At 33.7% G+C, this 22,078-nt stretch overlaps 1 protein-coding gene across 2 annotated transcripts in view; it reads left to right on the forward strand.

Annotated features, from left to right (window-relative positions):
• MICAL-like (protein) overlaps positions 1 to 22,078 on the forward strand; it is a 197,961-nt gene that overhangs the window by 80,444 nt on the left and 95,439 nt on the right. For both annotated transcript variants that reach the window (XM_088236354.1, XM_088236353.1), the window contains exon 3: positions 13,260 to 13,444. In XM_088236354.1, coding sequence (XP_088092480.1) covers positions 13,260 to 13,444 — 185 coding nt within the window. The remainder of the gene's footprint in view (positions 1 to 13,259; positions 13,445 to 22,078) is intronic.

The following is a 22,078-nucleotide window of genomic DNA, read 5'->3' on the forward strand; positions in this document are numbered from 1 at the left end:
TCGGAACTATATTCAAATAACCTAACTTAACCGAAAGCGGTACCTGTACCTAAACACCTGCGGTACTGTATTATTTCGCTTAATCATATTAAAGTACAATGAGTAGGATGTCGATTTAACTAACTGCCCATTAGAGGGCGAAAGCGCTAATTGGTCAAAATAAATAAGTGGAAGTTTACCAAGTATTTTAAAATTAATAACTTATATCTTTTATATATATAATTCCTCTGTACGCTTGATGTCACCGTACTACCCCTGAACGGTTTAACCGATTTACGTGCGGTTTTCAGAGAAATATAGACCTTTACGCTGTGCGTGTTCGTAGTTAAAAATCTACAATCGAATATGTAAAAAAAAAGTTAGGAGCATAAATGTTTTATTCATCGATCTACCAGGGTTGCGTTCTAGGAGAATGCATTTGCAAAAAATGAAAAGATGTTGTTTTTTGTGTATAAAAAAAGTTTGTTTTTAAATGTTCACAAACAGCATTTGTTTTTTGTGAATCTCAATCAGATTCTTTCCTTAAATTCCTTATAATTTCTACCCGTTTATTTATTTTTACTGGATTTGTGGTAATACTTAAATAATATTTAATTCAATAAATTTTTAAAAATCGTATTCCTACATAAGTACACCCTTCTGTTGGTGAGAAGACCGGAGTTTGACGTTTACAAAAAGAATGCCATATTTGAAAAAAATAGTTATTTTATGTTTTGGAATTCAACCAAAAACAAGTACCTAGGTACTTACTTAAATTCAATATTTGAATATTAACCGTTTTTAGTTTTGGAATTTAATCACAAACAAGTACCTAGGTACTTATCAATGATAAGTATTTTTCCAAGTCAATCGGCTATCACAGTCCTCCATACAAAGTTAAATTACGCTTAGTGCAAAGACGTATTACTTTTATTGGCTAGTTAATTTCCTCCGAGTCAACCCACGCGGTCGCAGACCAAGGAGCTATGGGGGAGGGAAGTTGTCTATGTTCGCGTGCAGATCTCCGCTATGTTCGCGTGACGGTAGCGTTTTGTCATTCCATTCGCCGTGCGCGTGCGTGCGGATTTTCCATTCGACATTCTTACCTGCACATAACGCACCATACGACATCAATGTCTCCACAGTATTCATTTCCTATTTCCAACACGTTTACACAATCATATGTCACGACATTATTTACTGTCACATCACACCATTATTTAACTACTACTACTCTACCATCACGCCATTTCCCCGTAGGGGTAGGCAGATAGAATTGACCGCCACACACGTCTATCCTGGCATACATTTCTAGCTTCTTCCACATTCATACATCTTGTCATACATGCCCTTCGGTTTTACCTGCTTTTGACATGACCAGTAACCGTTCATTTTCGCTATATACACTTGTTTTACCATTCTTTCGTCGTCCTTTATTGAAAAGGTACAATATACATACCTGTGTGTACGTATATCGGGAAAAATAAATATTATATTATCAATCTTAGTCAATGAGGAAGTTCAGTGCTACCGGAAATTGTACATTAAAAAAATGTTTTCTCACACGCGGTAAAAATAAGAGCATTTGTACGGCGGAGTTTCACGAAAATTTATGGAAAAAAAAATCAAAATGAACTGCTTTGAACTACGTCACAAGTTCTTCCGAATCAACCAATAATAGAGTGTTGTAATAGATTTCCGGATAGCAGTAAACCAACTCACCAGTCAGGACAACTCACTGACGGCAACTAGTGACGTCACGGGCGGAGTTATTTCAAAAATACAAAACATTTTAAAATCATAGCGATGGTAAAACGATCCATATTTTTTTTATTGGTTTGATGGTCTTTTACATTTTTTTTAAAAACCACTAAACTTTCTCATTGTAGAAATTTCTTTCATTATTCCATACGTTTGCTATTTATGAACTTTTAAAAGAAAAAATACATTTTTAAATTCTTATTATTGATTTTTTTATCAATATTCCTACAGAGATGAGGTAGAATTTTTTCAAATTCAGGATTATCGATATTCGAGCGTTTACAGGGCTTATGACCTGTCATTGGCTGGGTTGTTACCTGTGTCGATATTCGCTAATAAGCGGAATGGGGAATGTTGTAAAACGTAAAGTGGCCACTCAACCCAGCCAATGACAGGTCATAAGCCCTGTAAACGCTCGAATATCGATAATCCTGAATTTGAAAAAATTCTACCTCATCTCTGTAGGAATATTGATAAAAAAATATATACCTACTCCCCTTCGGGAGAAATCCAGATTTGTGTATGTACAAAAATACACATACCAAAAAATAATGTTGTGTAATAAGATCTGGTCAAAATATAAGTATAAATAAATTGCAGAATCATCTGCAGGCGATTACTAGTACTTAATTTAACTCGGAAGAGTCTTAAATACATAAAATAAAGTAATATGCTAATTAAAAATACTTAACTTCAATATCAATACATAGATGGTGCTCCAACACGCTAGTGAATGGTTTCTCATTTAATAAGATATATACAAGAATCAAAATGTTACCTGTGTCGATATTCGCTAATAAGCGGAATGGGGAATGTTGTAAAACGTAAAGTGGCCACTCAACCCAGCCAATGACAGGTCATAAGCCCTGTAAACGCTCGAATATCGATAATCCTGAATTTGAAAAAATTCTACCTCATCTCTGTAGGAATATTGATAAAAAAATATATACCTACTCCCCTTCGGGAGAAATCCAGATTTGTGTATGTACAAAAATACACATACCAAAAAATAATGTTGTCTTATTATTGACTTAAATAATTCATATATTGAGTTTTTCTACTGACATTTCTTGGTGGAACTGCATTTTAATTATAATAATAAAAATACTTTATAGTTTTATTCCACTTTTATTTATAATTATTTTATATTTTTTTTACCAGTGACCGGGTTTCGTCGTGACCGACATCGTCAGACTGGTGGGAGACTAAACAAATTTCTATGTTATATACAAGTGCAAGCAGGGGTTGTAAATCATGATTTTATATAATTATGTAAATAAAAGAATTTAAATTAAAATCATTTATGTATAAGGTAATAACAATTATAAGAATATAAGTTTTGTTTGAATGTATATAATAAAAACTGGTGTAAAATATATAATTTTATGAAGTTTTATAATGAAAATGTATTTGAATTACATGTATTTAAATTTAATTGAAACTATAACAGGGGCCGCTGGTTGGTAGTTCCATCGACAGCTATGTCTCCGGGTCCGGGGGGTAATTAAGTGATTCTCTGAAAGTAAAAATTCCCGGCAGTTAATTCTTATCGATTAGTTTCATTGTTTGTATTTTAATGGATACAATAATGGAGAATGCACGTGTGTTACTTGATCGTTTAATATTATTTTATCAGGGCAATTTTTTAAGCGGCTTATTTCTAAAATTTCAAGTTTATCTAATTTTTGGCCTTTGCTGCATGTGTGCAGGAATTGAACATTTGTATTTTTATCAAAAACATGATTTGACTCAATAAGGTGGTTCGCAAACGTGGAGTTCGTATATAACATAGAAATTTGTTTAGTCTCCCACCAGTCTGACGATGTCGGTCACGACGAAACCCGGTCACTGGTAAAAAATTTATAAAATAATTATAAATAAAAGTGGAATAAAACTATAAAGTATTTTTATTATTATAATTAAATAATTCAATTTGAAGACCATTTTCTAAGTCATAAATAACTGCCAGAAAAATGAGAACTTCTGATACTTGAGTTGACGATACTACTACGGAACCACACCACAGCAGAATTCAAATATAACGTTTAAACAACATTATTTTTGGTACGTGTACTTGTACACACACAAATCTGGATTTTCTCCCAAGGGGGAGTAGGTATATATTTTTTATTTATATCCCTACAGAGATGAGGTAGAATTTTTTTCAAATTCAGGATTATGGATATTCGAGCGTTTACAGGGCTTATGACCTGTCATTGGCTGGGTTGCCACTTAACCCACATTACATTGCCATACTACCGCTACGGACATTTCATCAGAATTTTCGTAGCTTACCAATCTAAAAATTCACCGCTCGCCACTGAAAGATACTGGATTAAATGTTCTTCATGTTAAAAAGAAAATATTAAAATTAGACAACTTGGAAATCTTAGAAATTAAATAAGCGATTCATAGTAAGAAACAAATAACCAAATAAACAATATTTCCTTTAGTCCACTCTTGTCTAGTTTCGAGCGTATCCATCTCAAATTACGCTTTTATCCTTATAAGATTACATAAGTTCCATACGAAGCGCAATACTTGTAGAATAAAATAGGATAGAATTCATTAGTTACGTATACCTTGATGATGAAGCTTGTATAGCATTATCGATAGAATCGAGAAAGGGGTGCTGTGTTGGTTCGGACATGTAGAGCGAATGGACAGCGAAAGAACGGCTGAAAGGATCTACGATGCGAATGTTGATGGATGCAGAAAACGAGGAAGACCGAGAAAGACATGGCACGAGCAAGTCCATCAAATACTTGAAGATGGACATGTCAAAAGTAGAAATAATCGGCGTGTATAGCTTTGAAACCGGTCGGTAGAAAAAATAAAAAACAAGTGGTTCAAAACAAAGTTGTTTTATTTGTTTTATTATTTTTTTTTATCATTTATAGCGAATAGAATAGATATTCAGGTCAGTGGTATTTTCGATTTCGAATGGAGCAAATGCATTACACCGGACATCGCGCATCGCGCATCGTTAGTTCTACTGCACCGATCTGCGTGGCGGAAAATTATTCCGACCTTTTTTTCTACTCCGCGAAGATTTCTGCGGATATTAATGGGCTTCCCAGGAGAAATCTGCAGAAATCTTCCTAGCTTTATACAAACTACAAAACCTATTCATGTTTAATTTGAGTAATTTATATAATTCAATATTAGGTGAAAATTAATTTCGAGCAAATCGTCGTAAACACACAATGCCCTTCTACCCACATTACACAGTATTGTATTCGTCGGAACCATTTCCGTGTAAATATTACAATATACTATTATGGTGATATTACCGATACAATTTAAAAGTACAAAATAATCTAATTTGTAAAAATAAATATACTACTTTTTGAAAACTAATTGGGAGTTGATTTTTTTAACGTAACGTTAGTATCTTGTATATTTGATATTAAGCTTTGGTTTTTTACTAAAATTTTATTTTGAAAATATTTTCTTGAACACAATACAGTAAGAATATTGAATTATTTGGCGAAACATCTAAAAAAAATTAAAAAATCATAAATGGAAATAACTTAGTTAAATTACAAATTAGTTCACTAATCATAACGTCCATTAACTTTTCATAAGCAGATTTCCTAGAACTAGGAGAAAGGAGTGACGTCAATAGTCAAAAATGGGGATTTAAAAACATTTTAATCGTCAAATAGTGTCAAACATATTTCTTTTTTTTTTTACTTAATTGAGTAGTAATGTCATGTCATCTATATATATATAATTTTTTTTTTCAAACCAATTTCTCATTTTATATAGGGATGAGGTACATATAGCACCGTCAAGGGTGTCATAAGTAATAAAACTGAGTTTTAAGTACAAATAGAATTCGTAATATAGTACACTATGCCGAACTGCCATAACTATTTTTTGTTATTTGTTTTAGTGTTTATTTGATATTTTGTAATAATTTACTATTGTATTAGAAACGCGCCGATAAACTTTTATTTATTATTAGTTTGGCGCGATCTAGATTTTGTTTACTTTTGTACATTAATTTGAATAAATATGTATATTTTTTTAAACTAAAAAGTTTATTAAAACCGCATACGAGTGCATAATGGCACTCTAACATGATATTTATTTTTAGTCATAACAAGTTTATTACGCGTCCAAATTAACAATTCAAGATACTTTTTAATAAATGATTGTTGTTGAATACATATTTCAGTATTATTATATTGAATACATTGTTTTATACTGATCTGTGGTCAAGACTTTCTGATATCAAAATCTTCAAATTAGTTTTTCTCAATTGGACGTATTTAGAATTGTTGCACTATAGACGGGGAGAACTGCGATATAGGGGTTTTAACATATTAATTGGGTTAGTGGAAATATATTTCAAAATCTACAATCTTCTTTTCTTATTCTACGTATAAATTATACGGCTATTGACAGCATCTTTGGTACAGGTCGGAGTTTATCTTTATTTTTCAGGCGCCAGTCGTTTTTAAATAAAATGCTTTAATGTTCGTGATTTTTTAATTATATTAAAGACGGCTCGCTTGCCGACTCGCAATTATTACTCTTTCAATCCTGAAGAACCCACGCGATATATACGTACCTACCTACGAAGTACACGGGTATAGTTGAGAGCCGTAATTGGCTTTCCTCTACACTTTCGTTAACCGGCTAGTCACACCTTCCTTACCTCCGTTTAGGTTCTCTTTAATAAAAACACCTCTCAAGTTGGTCATCGACTACTAATAATTTGGCACTCGGGTACATCCGTAGTTTGTCTACGCGTACCTCGAAACATAGTAAATACATACATAGACACGCATAGTTTGCTATTTATAATGTGGTTTTGATTTGATCAAAAGCGGTTGCCGTGCCACCAAATGGTTTCTAACAGCATACCTACATATAAAATGTATTAAAACAAAAAATTAAAGGTTCTTCTCTAGAAACTTTCCCGTTCAATGTATTATCTTCAAATCATTACAACAAATTTTACTTAATTACTTTGTTTTTATGTGAATACTAATATCCTAAGTTTAGTCTAAATTAAGGCCTAATCTGCCAGTCGAAAAGTAATTAGATAAAACTTTTAAGTAGAAGGAATTATTTTTTTATCAGAAATACTTAATAAAATATTGTTTTTTATCTATAGTTTTAATTTTAAAAAAATCTTAATGAAAGAACGACGTAAAATATGTGGACGAATTCCCACGCGGATGCGGGGCGAGAAATTGCGGTAAGCAAAGCCCTAGGGCTTCTGCGATATTATTTAGCGGAGTGGACTGTATTTTAATTTAATGAAGTAAATGAATATCCTCGATATGCAGTATGCAGTGTCAATCGGTCGCAACCCCAACGAATGAGATAGATTATGAATGGATGCCACTAACCTGGTTCGTTCGTGATGGAATTGCGAGCGGCACCAACACTAGGACAGGCCCCCGATCTGGATCTGAACACTGGTGGTTGGTGGAAATAAAGTCTATGATGCGGCACACGTTCGACAAAATAAACGCGCGATTCACTACACAAGGTCTTATTGTGGCGAATGATCAAAGGATACTGGGGGTGGGAAGCGAACAGTGGCCGTGGGTAAAAGGATGTTGAGTTGTGACAGTTAACATTGTTAACAATGCATACCCACATAATTCGCAACCAAAATTCATTATTTTTTAACGTAAATTACTCCTTTAAATACCTTTCCCTAATTTCTAGTTCGCAAAAATGTTTTTTTTTTAACTCAGCTTTTCGTTTCTTTTCTTTTTATGGAAAAGGCTGTGTGTTACGTCTTAATTTTAACAACAACGAAAAAACAATTGAAACGCGTTGATCTCCCATTAGCTATGTAATGAGCTTTTTTGAAATTATTGCAAAACATCAACTTCTCCTTACTTCAAAGGCTAGCAAACGGAACATCAAGCAAATTTTGTCAACTGACAACATTCTGAATGTCGCTTTATCATCCAGTTAATAACCTTCTGTAAATTTCACCACAATGAAAAGACTTCGACAACTATCACAATAATTAATAATTGGACAGTTAGCTAAACGGACGACAGCATCCAGTGTATATTAAAATATTTTAATGAAGATATTAATACCTGCGTTTAACGACATCGTTTGAACAGTCACATAAATATGGGACTTTTTAGATTGTCGTGAACTTTTCATAGGCCTCACGAGCCTATTCTGTCTTCGGTCCCACGATTTAGAAACATTAATTTTTATTTTATGGACTTTCTCGTTCTCCAAGTCTCGAGAGGACAGTCATTTTACAGTTTTGCGAGTGTTATAATGGGCATAATTTTGTAAACATGATTATTAAATACACAGACTAACCATTAATTTCTCCCAACGTTATTATAAATTAGACGCTTAAAATCAATTTGTTTTATACTAATTAACTTGATATTATATAAACGGATTCATACCACTTTTAAAGAACAGTGTTTGTATTTATCAGACAAAAATAAGTTAGCTTTCTCATTATGTACATTTTTTTACATGTAATTGTGATCAATCTATTCTGCCTTATTTAAGTATATCGACATTTTATATTGATACCAACACTGTTATTACCGTCACCGAACTCAATGTTGTATTAATTTACAGAAAAAAGTTTTGATAATACTATTAATTTGTCAGTCCAATTTCTTTTGTATTGAATGGTGTGATTTTAATTTTATTTATTAATTTTTTTTTCTTTGCATTTTACAATGGATACTTATACATAAGTTACAAATCCATAAAAAACTATTACATTACACAAAAAAATCCCACAAAGGCGTGGCATGTGTGTGGATATACATTTATTTTGAATTGAAATAAAGGCTACTGGAAGAATACAATACATATAAAAAAGTTAAAAATGAGTGCTAACATTTGGACACATTTTTTTTGTCGTTAAAAATGAAAAAAATATATTACAAGTTTATTCTATTCATTAAAAAAGGAAGCTTTTTAAATCTGCTTTTTTTATCCATAATTTCTACAAAAATTGAAATCGAAGCAAATTCAAATAATTCATCTGTATTGTATTGTTCTTCTGGAATGCATTGAACAATTTTGGAGCTATTAAAATGAGTGTCTTTGCTCGAGTCTCGATTTACATTAAGGGATGTCAAGTAAACTATTCAATCTTTAACTCGATCTATTAAAGTTTTTAGGAAATAAATGTTGGCGTTTTAAAAAAGACCTTGCATCCTAAAACGGCATTATCCGGTTTTACATAGTCGAAGTTTGATCAGTAGCGCCTGTTTTAAGTAATTAAATTAATCATAGTCAAATTATAATCTATTTTAATATCCCAATTTATCATGTGTCTTATACGATAGTCGTTCGTGTATTATGTTTGTAGATCAGCATAAGTATAATTTCAGTTGGGAGTGTCTTATTTGGCTGTCAAGCGGATGGTGTTGCTCCTTTTGCTCGCCGTCACTTTAAACAATCGGATCTGCTAGCCGGTTGACTTCCTATCTTCGGATGGGAATCAGCTCGGTTGACCGCGTTTTCGGCGCCGATTGCATCGAATTACCCGAGCCGCAAACCGGTTCCGGAATATGCAATACTAATTCGCGAATATTATCGGTTAAGACCGAGAGGTTCATCTCCAACTAAACGAGTGTGTACAGTTATAATTCAAGCCGAAGCGTCGGGATTGAATGGCCTTGTTTTACTGCCATCTCACATTGTGCATGATGTATACCAAATTTCCTCCGTGGACTGCATTCTTTTGATTTGGAAATGATAACGTAATTCGTTCATTCGTGTTTTACAATTCCTTCCTACTTCCTCGACATTACCGCAATTTGAACAGCAGTTTAATATTCAGCAAATGTCCGTTTTATTTATTTATTTATATACGGCATTTCTGCCATTTACATATATGTGGTATAAAGAGTGCTTAAAAATAAAAAAAATCGAGTATGAAATATTAATATACTCGTACTGTACACATTATAAATAACTTGAAATACATATATATTCTAAAGAAATTATACACTAACGAAATACATTGATCAATCAAATTATAACTATTCCAACCCAATCTTCTGAAGTTGATTTTCTCTTTTTGATAAAAATATGTCGGTCACTTTATTTTTTAAGTTAGCCAGAGATAAAAACAGATATACGAGGGTAAAGTCGATGGTAAATGAAATAAAATTATTAACATATAAACAAAGAATATTTTACAATACAATGATATTTGTTCATAAAATTATAAACTCTAATAAAAAAACAGAATTTTGGAAAAAAAATGATCGGAACCAGCATGAACACTATCACAATACTAGAGAAAAGAACAAAATTAGACTTCCATTTAGGAAAAAGGCAAAGTCACAAAATTCAATTTTATTTAAAGCAATTAAAAAGTATTACGAAATGGAAAAAAATATTTATGAAGAAAAAAACAACAAAATTTAAAATAATGGTCAAGACATATGTGATAAACAATTTATAAATTAAATATATTTGCAATGTTATTATTAGAACACACATAACAATATGTATGATATGTGTGCCCTACTTTAAGATTTAAATAATAATAATAAACTAAATATATAAAAAAATGATGCATATTCATTCCCGGTATTCTGTAATCTAACAAAAGGTGAGTTATATTGAGCTACCGTTTGAGAATTTTGACGATAAAATATTGTAGATGTTCTGCTTAACCTAGGTGGTACATAGAATGAAATCAATTTCAGTAGATCAGGGGTATCAAACATTGGTTTTATTATTTTATATAAAGTCGTAAGGTCGGTCGATGTTCTTCGTTCTTGCAATTTAGTTCATTTAAAAGAGTCTAACATTTTGTTTTCATTTAATTGATTACTAGAAAAACCCATCTTAAAATTAATACATCTAAGAAACTTATTCTGAATTCTCTCAATAGAATCTGAGAAAGTGATTTGATAAGGCGACCATATTGGAGAATTATAATCTAGTTGGCTTCTAACTAGAGATGTGTATTTTAATGTGAGATGTTTTAATATACACAGAGATATTTTAATGTGTTCATATTATTAAAATCTTTTCCGGTTCTAAGTACAAATCCTAGTAATTTTACAGCTTTGTTATGTTATGTTCATGTTTATCTTCTTAAATAAATAAAAATGTTATTATAGCCCCCTAGCAGGTATTTTTGACTATACATATATTAGACTTCTGTTTTACACGGCGGATAGGTTGTATTCAAATCAATTTCGTTTATCTTTTTTTTTTTATAAATAAAAAGAAAGAAATATTAGCGTTTTAACAATTTACTCAAATATTTCAATTTTTGTGACCATTTTCAACGAGTTGTAAATAACTCACTATTAGAAAATTAAAATCAAGTTGGGGTAGAGTGGGATTCGCAACTCGGACCTCTGGCCCGTGAGCCACGGGACTACAACCCGATTAATTTTTTTATTGTCTGTGTCCAAGCGGATGAAGAACAGAGTTCTGTGTGTGAAATAGAACTAGAACAGTGGACGATCGTTTTTGGTATAAAAATCCTGTAAAAAAAAAAAAACTTGAGGGAATAAGTTTGTCTTGTAGTGTAGTAGTTGGCGCATTCGCCTACCATTATTGAAGTCCTCTGTTCGATTCGTGGCAGGGTGGACATGAAATATTGATTTTGAAGGATGTCAAAATGCAATATTTCGCTATTGCTGGACTGACATCTTAAGCGGAAGATCACTTTGCCTTTTTTTTATTTTTTTTTATTTACAATTTTAAAAAACCCGTTAGGGTTACATTAGAAATTTAATATTGTCTAGTCATTTTATGTCTCGTCTAGTCTAGTTAGTTCAGTCATCATGTGCTTTTTCAGATTGATTTTAAATTTGTCTCCATTAAAAGTTTTCAAGTAGTAAGGTAGGTCGTTGTAGTGTTTAAGTCCATTATGTAGTATTTTTGACTTCATGTAAGACATGATCGAGATACACTGTGTATTTTTCCAATGCAGTGCCCTATGCACCATCAGGTGTGGATTAGGGTTTGATGATGATGTTGATAATGATAAGTTTTTAAAATAATATTTTCCTTTTTCGCCATAACGATTTCCGTCTTCGTTTTAATTCAGTATCACTTCGTTGCACCATTGCCACTTCGCGAACGACACGACATTTGTAATCTGCCGAGGCTTAATTAAAGCAAAATGCATCGAGTGGATTGCTCCTTGGCAGAATCCGAATTGATTAAGTGGCGAGTGCGGTTAGAGGTCGCCCGGAGCCTATTCAGGCTCGAGGTGGAACACGTCCGTAGAGTCCATAGTTACCGGTGATTTACGTCGGCAGATTAATAAAAGCTTTTTGCAAGGTCACCCTGACAGGGAGTGAAGGGAGGAGAGATCGCCGTGTGAACACGGCCTGGCCGCACTCCGTGGTAGCTCAATTATCGCAGGTGGACAATTACGTTTTGATAATGACTGATGAAGCGCATATTCTATGTAACGTTCATTTGATAGCGAATTCCCCGTAAGAATATTGAATGATTACACTATTGCGCCACAAATGTCATTCGTGCAACATTCGTTACCCGTTAATTTATTATTTTATAAAAAATAAATAAAATATTACTCTAATGACCTCATTAGGCACTGTTTTTCGACTTGTATAGGTACATAATAATTCATCGGGAACGTTGCGGACCTGTGATAAAACCTCAGAGTAAGAATTCGCTAGGGGATGACTCTCTCGGCTTTGTGTATTTTTGTGGACTGTAGGGCATTTGCTGAAAAATATTACCTCATCATTAAATCAAAACAATAGGAAACCCAGAGGAAGTTATAAAAAATGAAGCTACTTCCGAAAAATACATTGACTTTTTAAAGACCATAGTTACAAAAATGAAAAAAATTAATGAGGGAATTGACTCAGACCCGTGAAAAATAACTATTGTGCAAACTATACACACCAGGAAAAAAGCTTTGTATGCATAAGCAAAGCAATGAATAACGGGAACAAGAGGGGAGAAAAAAAAAATCAAAACAATAAAATTTTGACGTAATTACTTTTCGTGGGGGGATATAAATATTGTCATATTCATACAAAAAAAACATATTCGGTAGAAAATGAAATAAAAAGCTTAAGTTGTACAAAAATAGAAATAACTGTATTTGTATATAAAATACCTTAAATCAATATTATTACTCAATGGGAAAATGGATTAAAGAGGAAAAGGGAAAGGAGAGATTGAGGAAGTGAAAGGAAAAATTTCTGTGTCCAGGCGGATGAAAAATATAGTTCTGTACGTGAGATAGAACCTGAACCCCGGACGAGTGTTTTTGACCCAATGGCTGCTCTTAGGTTAAAGTCCTTAAAGGGGAAGTCGAGTGGAGATACGTCCACTTCGCAGTGTAGTGGTTGGCGTGTTGGCTTACAATGATTAAAATATTTTATTTATAAGGTGGTTTTACTTAACAATAATTCTCTGTGTCTGGACTGGCACCCGAAGCGCGTGACCGATCGCGTTACCTTCATGTAACAGATTATCATTTCATGTTATTATTTCAATGGTTAAATAATGTTTATAATCTTCTGTTTCTTTATTTTCAGTGACTTCCCGAGCCTTAAAAAAGAAGATGTTTACCATAACAACGAATTGGCCTTCCGTACTGCCGAGTCCTATTTCGGCATTCCAGCCTTGCTTGATGCTGAAGACATGGTCCAGTATTCTATTCCAGACAGGCTCTCCATATTAACGTACCTGTCGCAGTACTACATACACTTTACATCTACAGGTTAGTTACTTACGCTAATCACCCTGTAACTTCAGAACAATACAAAATGACACGATGATCAATTCACGCTAATCTTGAAAGGCATAAGTTATTTTAATAATAACAAGCGTCACTCCGGTATTTTATTTTTATTTATTAAAAAACAACAGTTGTTATATAATAATACAAAATATAAAAAATAGTACATACATCCAGTTAAAGTTTTTCACAAATATAATGAGAGAACATGTTACACATTAAAGAGAAAAATAATATATTATATAAGACATGAGAAAAAAAAAGCTCTTAAGAAGGTTAAGGGATGAGGAAATAATAACTACTTGTGTACTTTTTCACTGCAGTATACACTTTGTTGCGATTCTCTACAGTTATATGTGACAAAGTTTATATTACAATAAGGAAGTTCTGTAGTTTTATATATTTTTTAAAAATATTTGTTAATAGACTATCTATCGTATTATCATCGCTATGCTTTTTTAAAGTTTTGTATTTTTTTCATTACTCCGCGCTTGACGTCACTAGTTCTCTTCGGTGAGTTGTCTGATTAGTAGGTTGGCTTCCTGGAAACCGGAAATCTTACAAAACATTGTTTGATTAAAAAAAAAATGTGATGTCATTTAAAGTAGTTCATTTTTATGTTTTTTTTCATGCATTTAAAAAAAAATCGCCTTACGATTAAATGCTCTAATTTTTACCGCGTATGAAAAAACATTTTTCATATCCAATTTCCTGTAGCGCTGAACGTGCTCATTCAGTCAGTCGGTACGCCGAACTCACCGAGCTTGTGAATCGTTTTTACTTTGTACAAACAAAGAAACAACAAACAAACCATCACGCCTTTTCTCCGTAGGGGCAGAGAGGATAGAACGCCATATCACTCTATCTTTGTATAAAGACCTCGCTTCCTCTACATTCATACATCTTCTCATGCACGCACGCCGATTATTCCTACTTTTGACATGTCCATCTTCAAGTATTTGATGGACTTTATCGTGCCATGTGTTTCATTTCTGCATCCGTCAACATTCGCATCGTAGATCCTTTTAGCCGTTCTTTCGTTGTCCATTCGCTCTACATGTACAAACCAACGCAGCACCCCTTTCTTGATTCTGTCGATGATACATATCTCAGCCTTACTCAGTTTACTCGGTACTTTCTCAAAATGAAACTTGGCTGAGTGTATGTTTACCCGAATGTCTTGGTGCTCGTCCCTTTCTTGTACCGAGCGAGGTACAGCCAGCAAGAGCTCAAATTGTTTTTAAATATTGACCCTTCTCGGTGCTACGAAACGCTAATTGTTTGTAGAAATCATTTTCCGTCGTGGGCGCTGTTTGTCTACCTTTGAGCTGCGGGTGTACCGCGCCGGTGTGCGGCGGATGTCGGGGCTATTTGGTATATCTAAATTGGTAGATAAATGCCGTGTTCTAAATCGTGATCCCGGTGTTATGTGGGGGGGCTTCTATTTGCACTCGGTAATGGTCTTGTGCCTTTCGGCAATACCCAGCATTATTTGCATTTACGGCCAAGTAGGCTCGATCGTCTGCATGAATAATTTCCTTCTAAAATTCATCATTACTTTCTTCATCAGTTTTGGCCGGTGTGAAGGCGTTGACCCGATGTGTCGTCGGTTCACTTCGTGCCGGTAGGTATTATGGTTAGTAATTGGTGTTGTGATGGTGTCGGGGCCTTTGACTGTCAACTCGCTTTGGGCTATTTCTACGTGGATGTCTGTTCGTGCAACGGTTAACCTTATAAACATATTCCTGTTGAATTTCACACTTCTCGACAGGTTGCCGTTTTTATTGAATTATATAAACCACATATCTTTGGAACGGACATAAATTCATTTAAATGTCTTCTTTTTTTGTGCCTACTACACCAACTTCCCAGTCCATACTGTTTATATTTATGAGTACTGCGCTTTCAATCAACTATAGGCTATAGATAGACAGTTAAAAAAATAATTAAATAAAAAAAACTCAGATACTTTTTAGGTATAATGCATTCTACTACATGCATGGCTTTCGATTTGGATATCCGACCATAAGTAAATGTTTATTTGATGTGATATTTTATAAGCATTTACGTGTTGTGTGGTGCTCTATGCACCATCAGATGCGTATAAGGAGAATAATATCGAAGTATCTCTTTTTACTTTTTACCAGTGAAAATTGATCACTAACTTTAAAATCTTATTGAAAAGCGTATACATTTTCATACAAATTACATCAACGCGTCGGCTGACAAGCAACCTTTGTTTTAAAGGAAGATATTTTTATGTAAGATATAAAAAGATTTATTATTATAAAATAATTCACTTTGGTGCGTCTTTCTTCATGTATCTGAATTTAAAGTTTATCAAAAATCCTAATTTAAAAAAAATCTAAATAACACAGTTTTCATGTTTTAAAAAATATGTTTTTAATTTATGGTATGTACTTATTCCCTTGTCTCATGAATTAAAAAAAATATCTCTGTCGTTGGATCGTAACAGTATTATATGAATGTAATTATTATTACAACCGAATGTGTAGTTGAAATTTCTCCGTGAAGTCTTGGGTATCAGGTGTAAAATATAGTAAGTTAATAGCAGGTGTCCTCGATTACGATGACCAAAGTGTGCCACACTCGAGTCGCAGGCGGCAGATAGCAGATAGTCAGATAGTCAGCACAAAACATGGGACAGTACCTCGCACCAGACACTTAATTCTCTATTCTACTGACGGTACCCCGTCGGAGACATCGTACCTTTGTACCTCCTAATATTCATATTTTATTTATCTATTTAAAAAACGTCTCATCGTCATCATTCTCTTTCCGCAAGTAATGGTGCGCAGGGCACTGCATTAGTACACCAATCGGATATGAAAAATGTTTTCTTATACCTACGCGGTAAAAATAGATTATTTGATTGTATGGGGAAGTTTCTCTAAAACGTACAAAAAATCAATAATTATTAATAACTTTGAACTACGTCACAAGTTCTTAAGAATAAATGGTGTTTTATTTTTATTTTATTTATTCAAATTTATTAAAAAATTCACAATATCTAGATTGCGCCAAACTAACAATTAATAAAAATTTATCGGCGCGTTTCTAATACAAAAAGCTTCTCTTCGGACATCTATCTCCCTTTGTTAACCATGGAGTTTAAACAGTGTTTGATTTATTTAGTTTTTTATTGCTTACTTCTTGGCATGAACACTTGACCAATTTACTACTATGCTCTATTTTTTATAAATTTATTGAAATTGTTTTAACTTTGCTGGAATTACACTCGTCCATGCGCTTTGTAGCTGCACGATGATTGGTTATCTAGCTTTCATATATCAACTTTGAAAATACCTAAATTTTGTAAAAGGGGTCTAGAATTCCAATCGTCCATGCGCTTAGTAGCTGCAAGACGTGTTGTAATCTAACTCCGTTTTATTATTCATATTTTTTATTTTTTTAAATATCATTAATACACTAAATTTATTTGTCAATTTTTAAAATGTGTAAATGGGGGCTAAATTTGTAACTGTCTATGCGCTCTGTAGCTGCAAGACTTCCGGTAATCTAGCTCCTATCTGTTATAGTTTTTTTATTGATCTTAATTAAAAACAAGGAACTAGAATCCCAACCGTCCATGCGCTATGTAGCTGCAAGACATAATGTGATATTTATTAATTAAACAGCGCCCTTGAGGTGATTTTCACAAAAATGGCGCTATATAAATTATCCAACCATATATATATATATATATATATACCATATACAATTAAAAATAACAAGAAATTATCATAGAAAAATAAATAAACAGAAAAATAAAACTATAACTTAAAATGTAAAAAGTACTGCGAATCAATAAAAAAATAGAAATAAAGTTCACACATTTTTTACACTTTAAAGTTTTGATTTGATGATAGAAATGAAATGATGATAGATTTTATGATTGAAATGATAGTGTTGTGATGTATTTCCGGTTTCCGGGAAGTCAATGAACCAATCACCATTACTCTCCGACTAGAACTTGTGGCGTCACAGGCAGGGTAATTTTAAAATTACTTGTTAATTTGAAAAAAAAAATTGAACCCGTCTAAAAACTGCATTCTATATTACTAATCAAAAGATTAGTATTAATGTATTATTACATTCTGTTTTTCATTTAATATTCTATAAGTTTGTTTTTCTCATGTACTCGCACATTCAAAGTTATATCAATTCTAATTAATAAATAACTATAACAGTGTAAGTCACTCTGCAAGCACAAGAGCTAGTCTCTTTTTTGGAGAGTTACAGTTATAACATTTACTAGATGTATAAAAGTAGATTTGTATTAGAATAAAAAAAACATGTACAATTTATAAAAATAAATTGATTAACAAAAAAACTTTACAAAATCATAGCCCTGACAATATGATACATGAACCATATTTTATTAGGTTGACACGACGTGTAAATCAACACAAAATATGTGTTCTATAAAGGGTTAACCTCCTCCAATTTATCAAAATTTATTTGTAACGATATGTAAATTTTTAGTACAGTACAGATAAATTAATATCTGCATGTTTATTTTCCTATTCGTAATTATTATTTTGGCAAGAAAAGCGGATTTGCTTATGAATGTTGATAAATCGAAAGTGATGGTTTTTGAAAGGGATGAAAATATAACTAAATGTGAGATCAGTGTGAACGGAGATATTCTGAATCAGGTAGAAGAATTTGTGTACCTGGGAAGTATGTTTACTAGGGACGGAAAGGCCGATAAAGATATTGAAAGGAGGGTGAGTGCCTGGAACAGGGTGAACGGTGCACTAAAATCTACTTTGGCAAACAAATGTTTATCGCAGGAGGCTAAACTAGCAGTTCACAACGGAGTTCTAGTTCCAACTCTAATGTATGGAAGCGAAGTATGGAATTGGAAAAATAATGATGAAAGTAGGTTGAATGCTGTCGAAATGCGATCCCTCAGGCGAATGTGTGGTAAAACGATGTATGATAGGTGCACAAATGTCGAGATCCGTGAAGTGTGTAAGGCTGAGACATGCATTATTGACAGAATTAAGAAAGGGGTGCTGCGTTGGTTTGGACATATAGAGCGAATGGACAGCGAAAGAACGACTAAAAGGATCTACGATGCAAATGTTGATGGATGCAGAAAACGAGGAAGACCGAGAAAGACATGGCACGATCAAGTCCATCAAATACTTGAAGATGGACATGTCAAAAGTAGGAATAATCGGCGTGCGTGCATAAGAAGATGTATGAATGTAGAGGAAGCGAGGTCTGTATGCCAAGATAGAGTGTTATGGCGTTCTATCCTCTCTGCCTACCCCTACGGGGAAACGGCGTGATGGTTTGTTGTTGTTGGCAAATTTGTGCACAATTTTCGCTCTTTCGCCCCAGTAATAAACACCCAGAATACATTGTTATTCCGTTCTTCTATTTCTTTTATTTGGTTTTCTTTTGAATCTAACGTAAAAGTATTTCCTGATTGGAAAGGCAAATTCCATATACTACTCTTGTGACTTGACATATTCTACAATTCACCATGTTTTTATGCCAAAATTCCTAAAAGCTTTCAACATTATCTTTTCATCTGTACCGATTGAGCGGACCCAAAACAAGCTCCAACACCTTTACAATACAACATAATAACGCTATATTTGGTTTATGTATTACTTCAACCTCCTTATTTTCGCAAATTCTCATTTTAAACCTGTTTGTCGATTTTCAATTCACCACTTGTTAAAAGGAAATAATGTTTTCTGAGCCATTGGTTAAAATTAGAATGTTAAAGATATTCACATTTTTTTTCTCTTTATAATTTAACCTTTTACAAATTTTATCCGGTATTATAGAATGTAGTGCACAATAAGGTAGGTTTATGGTGCAAGTATCTGTTTCTTTAAAAGGATGTCTTCACTAAGATCGATTCTTTCCGAGTCTTTTATGTCGAGGATGAAGCTTTGATTACCATTTCCGAGTACTTTTTTTGAGACGTATTGGTTTAAAGATCCCGATCCAAATGCGTTTGCGCATCACGATACCACAAAACAACGTGAGAGAGGATCATCACAATGGACTCCGTGTGTGGCCAGCCGACCAGCCGACCCCGAGCTATACAGCACTATTAAAATCCCAGCTCCACGAATCTCACAAGCGAAAAGAAGAAATCGATTCATCCAAAAGATGCACTGTAAACTACTGGTGTTATTACTACTTTTATCCATTTTCTACTCCGTGACTGGTTTTTCCCTTTCTTCGACTTAATCATCAAAACATCCTTGCGTTAAAAAAATCTACGTTTCGATCTACCCACCTCTGAAATTACCGAATGAAGTCACTTAGAAAGGGTTATTTTGAACGATACGAAGGAAATTGTAAAGCTTTAATTGGTCGGGGACATACTACCAAGTGGTTGAGAATTAATATCTGTTGTAGCGGACCGTGGCCGAAAAAGAATACCACGCCACAGAACCCTCCCAAATATCAGACAAAGCGCTGCCGGGTCATCACGGTCTAGTAGATCATGTTACCACCCGCACGGTTCATTCGATGGTCATCTATTAGCCCGTTTGTTCAATTTAAATTAACTTTAACCGCCGCGTCATATCGAATCCACGCGTCTTCTCAATCAGAGGATTCTGGTTAATCTTACCCTATTTGAGCGCGGTACCGTGGTACTCTGAGTTTTTTCTTACCATCCACCTTTACAACTCTTTTATACGGCGCTTGTTTGTGTTGTGTTAGGATTTCTACGACCATTTTTTTCTGAATGAGATGACTTAATCTTCCCAGATCCAACAATGGATAAAAGAAGACGGGCCAATAAAAGATGATGTGGTTGAATTACTTGGCCTAAAACTAAAATAATGTTAACCGGAGACATTGTAACTAAATAACTAAACATAGATTTATGTTAATTTGAATTTAAATAAGAATTTCTTTGAATTTTCTATTGTTGACAGTACAAATTAACTATTCTTCTCTACGGATGCGAATCGTGGCACCTCACTTGGGTCAAAACAGCAAACTATTGAGGTGGTATGACTTCGTTAGTAATGTAGAAAAGACAACGGACGCAGCAACCTCCAGTGACAACCGTCATCAAGCGTAGGCGATACAGCTGGCTGGGATATAGGTATATTTCAAATACCTCCTGAGAGCTTACCAACGCTTACCTACTTCACAAAGCATCAGGTTCTCGCGGTCCTGGACGTCCACGGCTGACAGTTCGTCGGCAATTCACGTCTTAACTATGGGACGCGGACCTGACTAGGAAGAAGACACGGCAGTTTGGCGCAGACAGAGGCCTGGAGAGATTTCGTGGATACTATATGCTCGACATAGGGAGCAGGCATGCATTATATAAGAAGTCCCTACAAATGTTAGGGTTGAATGTAAAACCGCCTCTGTGCATGATCACTATTTATGGGAAGATCAACAAACCAGTAGCCAAGTGACTATTTCTTTAAAGTCCACTGTGCACATTCATCTCAAAATGAATAGTCTTTTCGCTACCTATTATCCCACGCACAAGTTGCGCATTGAACTTAAAATAAATAGTATTTTTGCCGCCGGTTTAGTTGGTCTTCCAAAAAACGTTATCATGTACAGTGGCGGTTTCGCATTCAACCCCCTCAAATGCAATCGATAAAATAATTAGATAGCCAAGGAACATTCTATCTCCGATCACTTTACAGCATCGTGCAATTTTACGATCTCTCGAGGATGCTTCTGATTATTGCGCTTATTATCTCTTCTCCTTCGAAACGAGACCGCCCATCGGACAGGCAAGCTATGCCTAGATATTAATTTATTATTTAACGGAGCCCATACAAGAAATTTACTATATCGTAGTCCCATCACCACTTGTTAAACTGCGCGGAGGTAAGTGGCATCTATCTGTGCACCTACGATAAATGCACTCATTTCAAAACAGTCACGTTTATCGTTTTATTAGGTTTCCTCTCAACTTAATTTATATTCTAATGCTCCTTAATTTCCCGCCATTCAAATATTGCTACTGCTCTTTCGTATATATGTATACCATTTCCCCTATTAAAGCCAACATAAAAATATTCTCATGATATTATACAAGACTTTAAGAATCGATAGTGTGGTACCCCGGCTCTTTTGAATGATTTAACAATGAATTGCAATTCAGCGAAAATATTCTTAATCCGTTTAAAAGATCGCGGATAATTACCGAATAATTTAGATTACATATCACTTTCACTGATTTTCAGGAAATTTAATCTAAAATTGGTGGAATTATTTTATAATCAACATTTTTTTGCCACCGTCATCGTCAGACTAAAATGTCTGTTGATTATTTGTTTTTCTCATCACGATCACGTTTTGCTTGCATAATCTTTTTTCTTTTAGTACTCACACTTATGAAATCTTATTTGTATGTCGATATTTTATTTATATCGATATGTAATCTGCCTTATTTAAAATCATTTTTCGTTGTTGATTTATTTATAAGTTTTATAAAACTAATTATTGTGAAATGTTTCGAATTTTATACTGAATATTTTATTTTATTTATTTATATATTCGTATAAGGATACATATTACAAAAAAATACCTATCTCTAACTCTATAAGACCAAGAGCCCTATGTTGAGTTGGGATACAACAA

This window comes from Micrasema longulum, unplaced genomic scaffold, assembly GCF_059751315.1.
Source record: "Micrasema longulum isolate JH-2025_06_02 unplaced genomic scaffold, ASM5975131v1 h1tg001538l, whole genome shotgun sequence".
NCBI lineage: Eukaryota > Metazoa > Arthropoda > Insecta > Trichoptera > Brachycentridae > Micrasema > Micrasema longulum.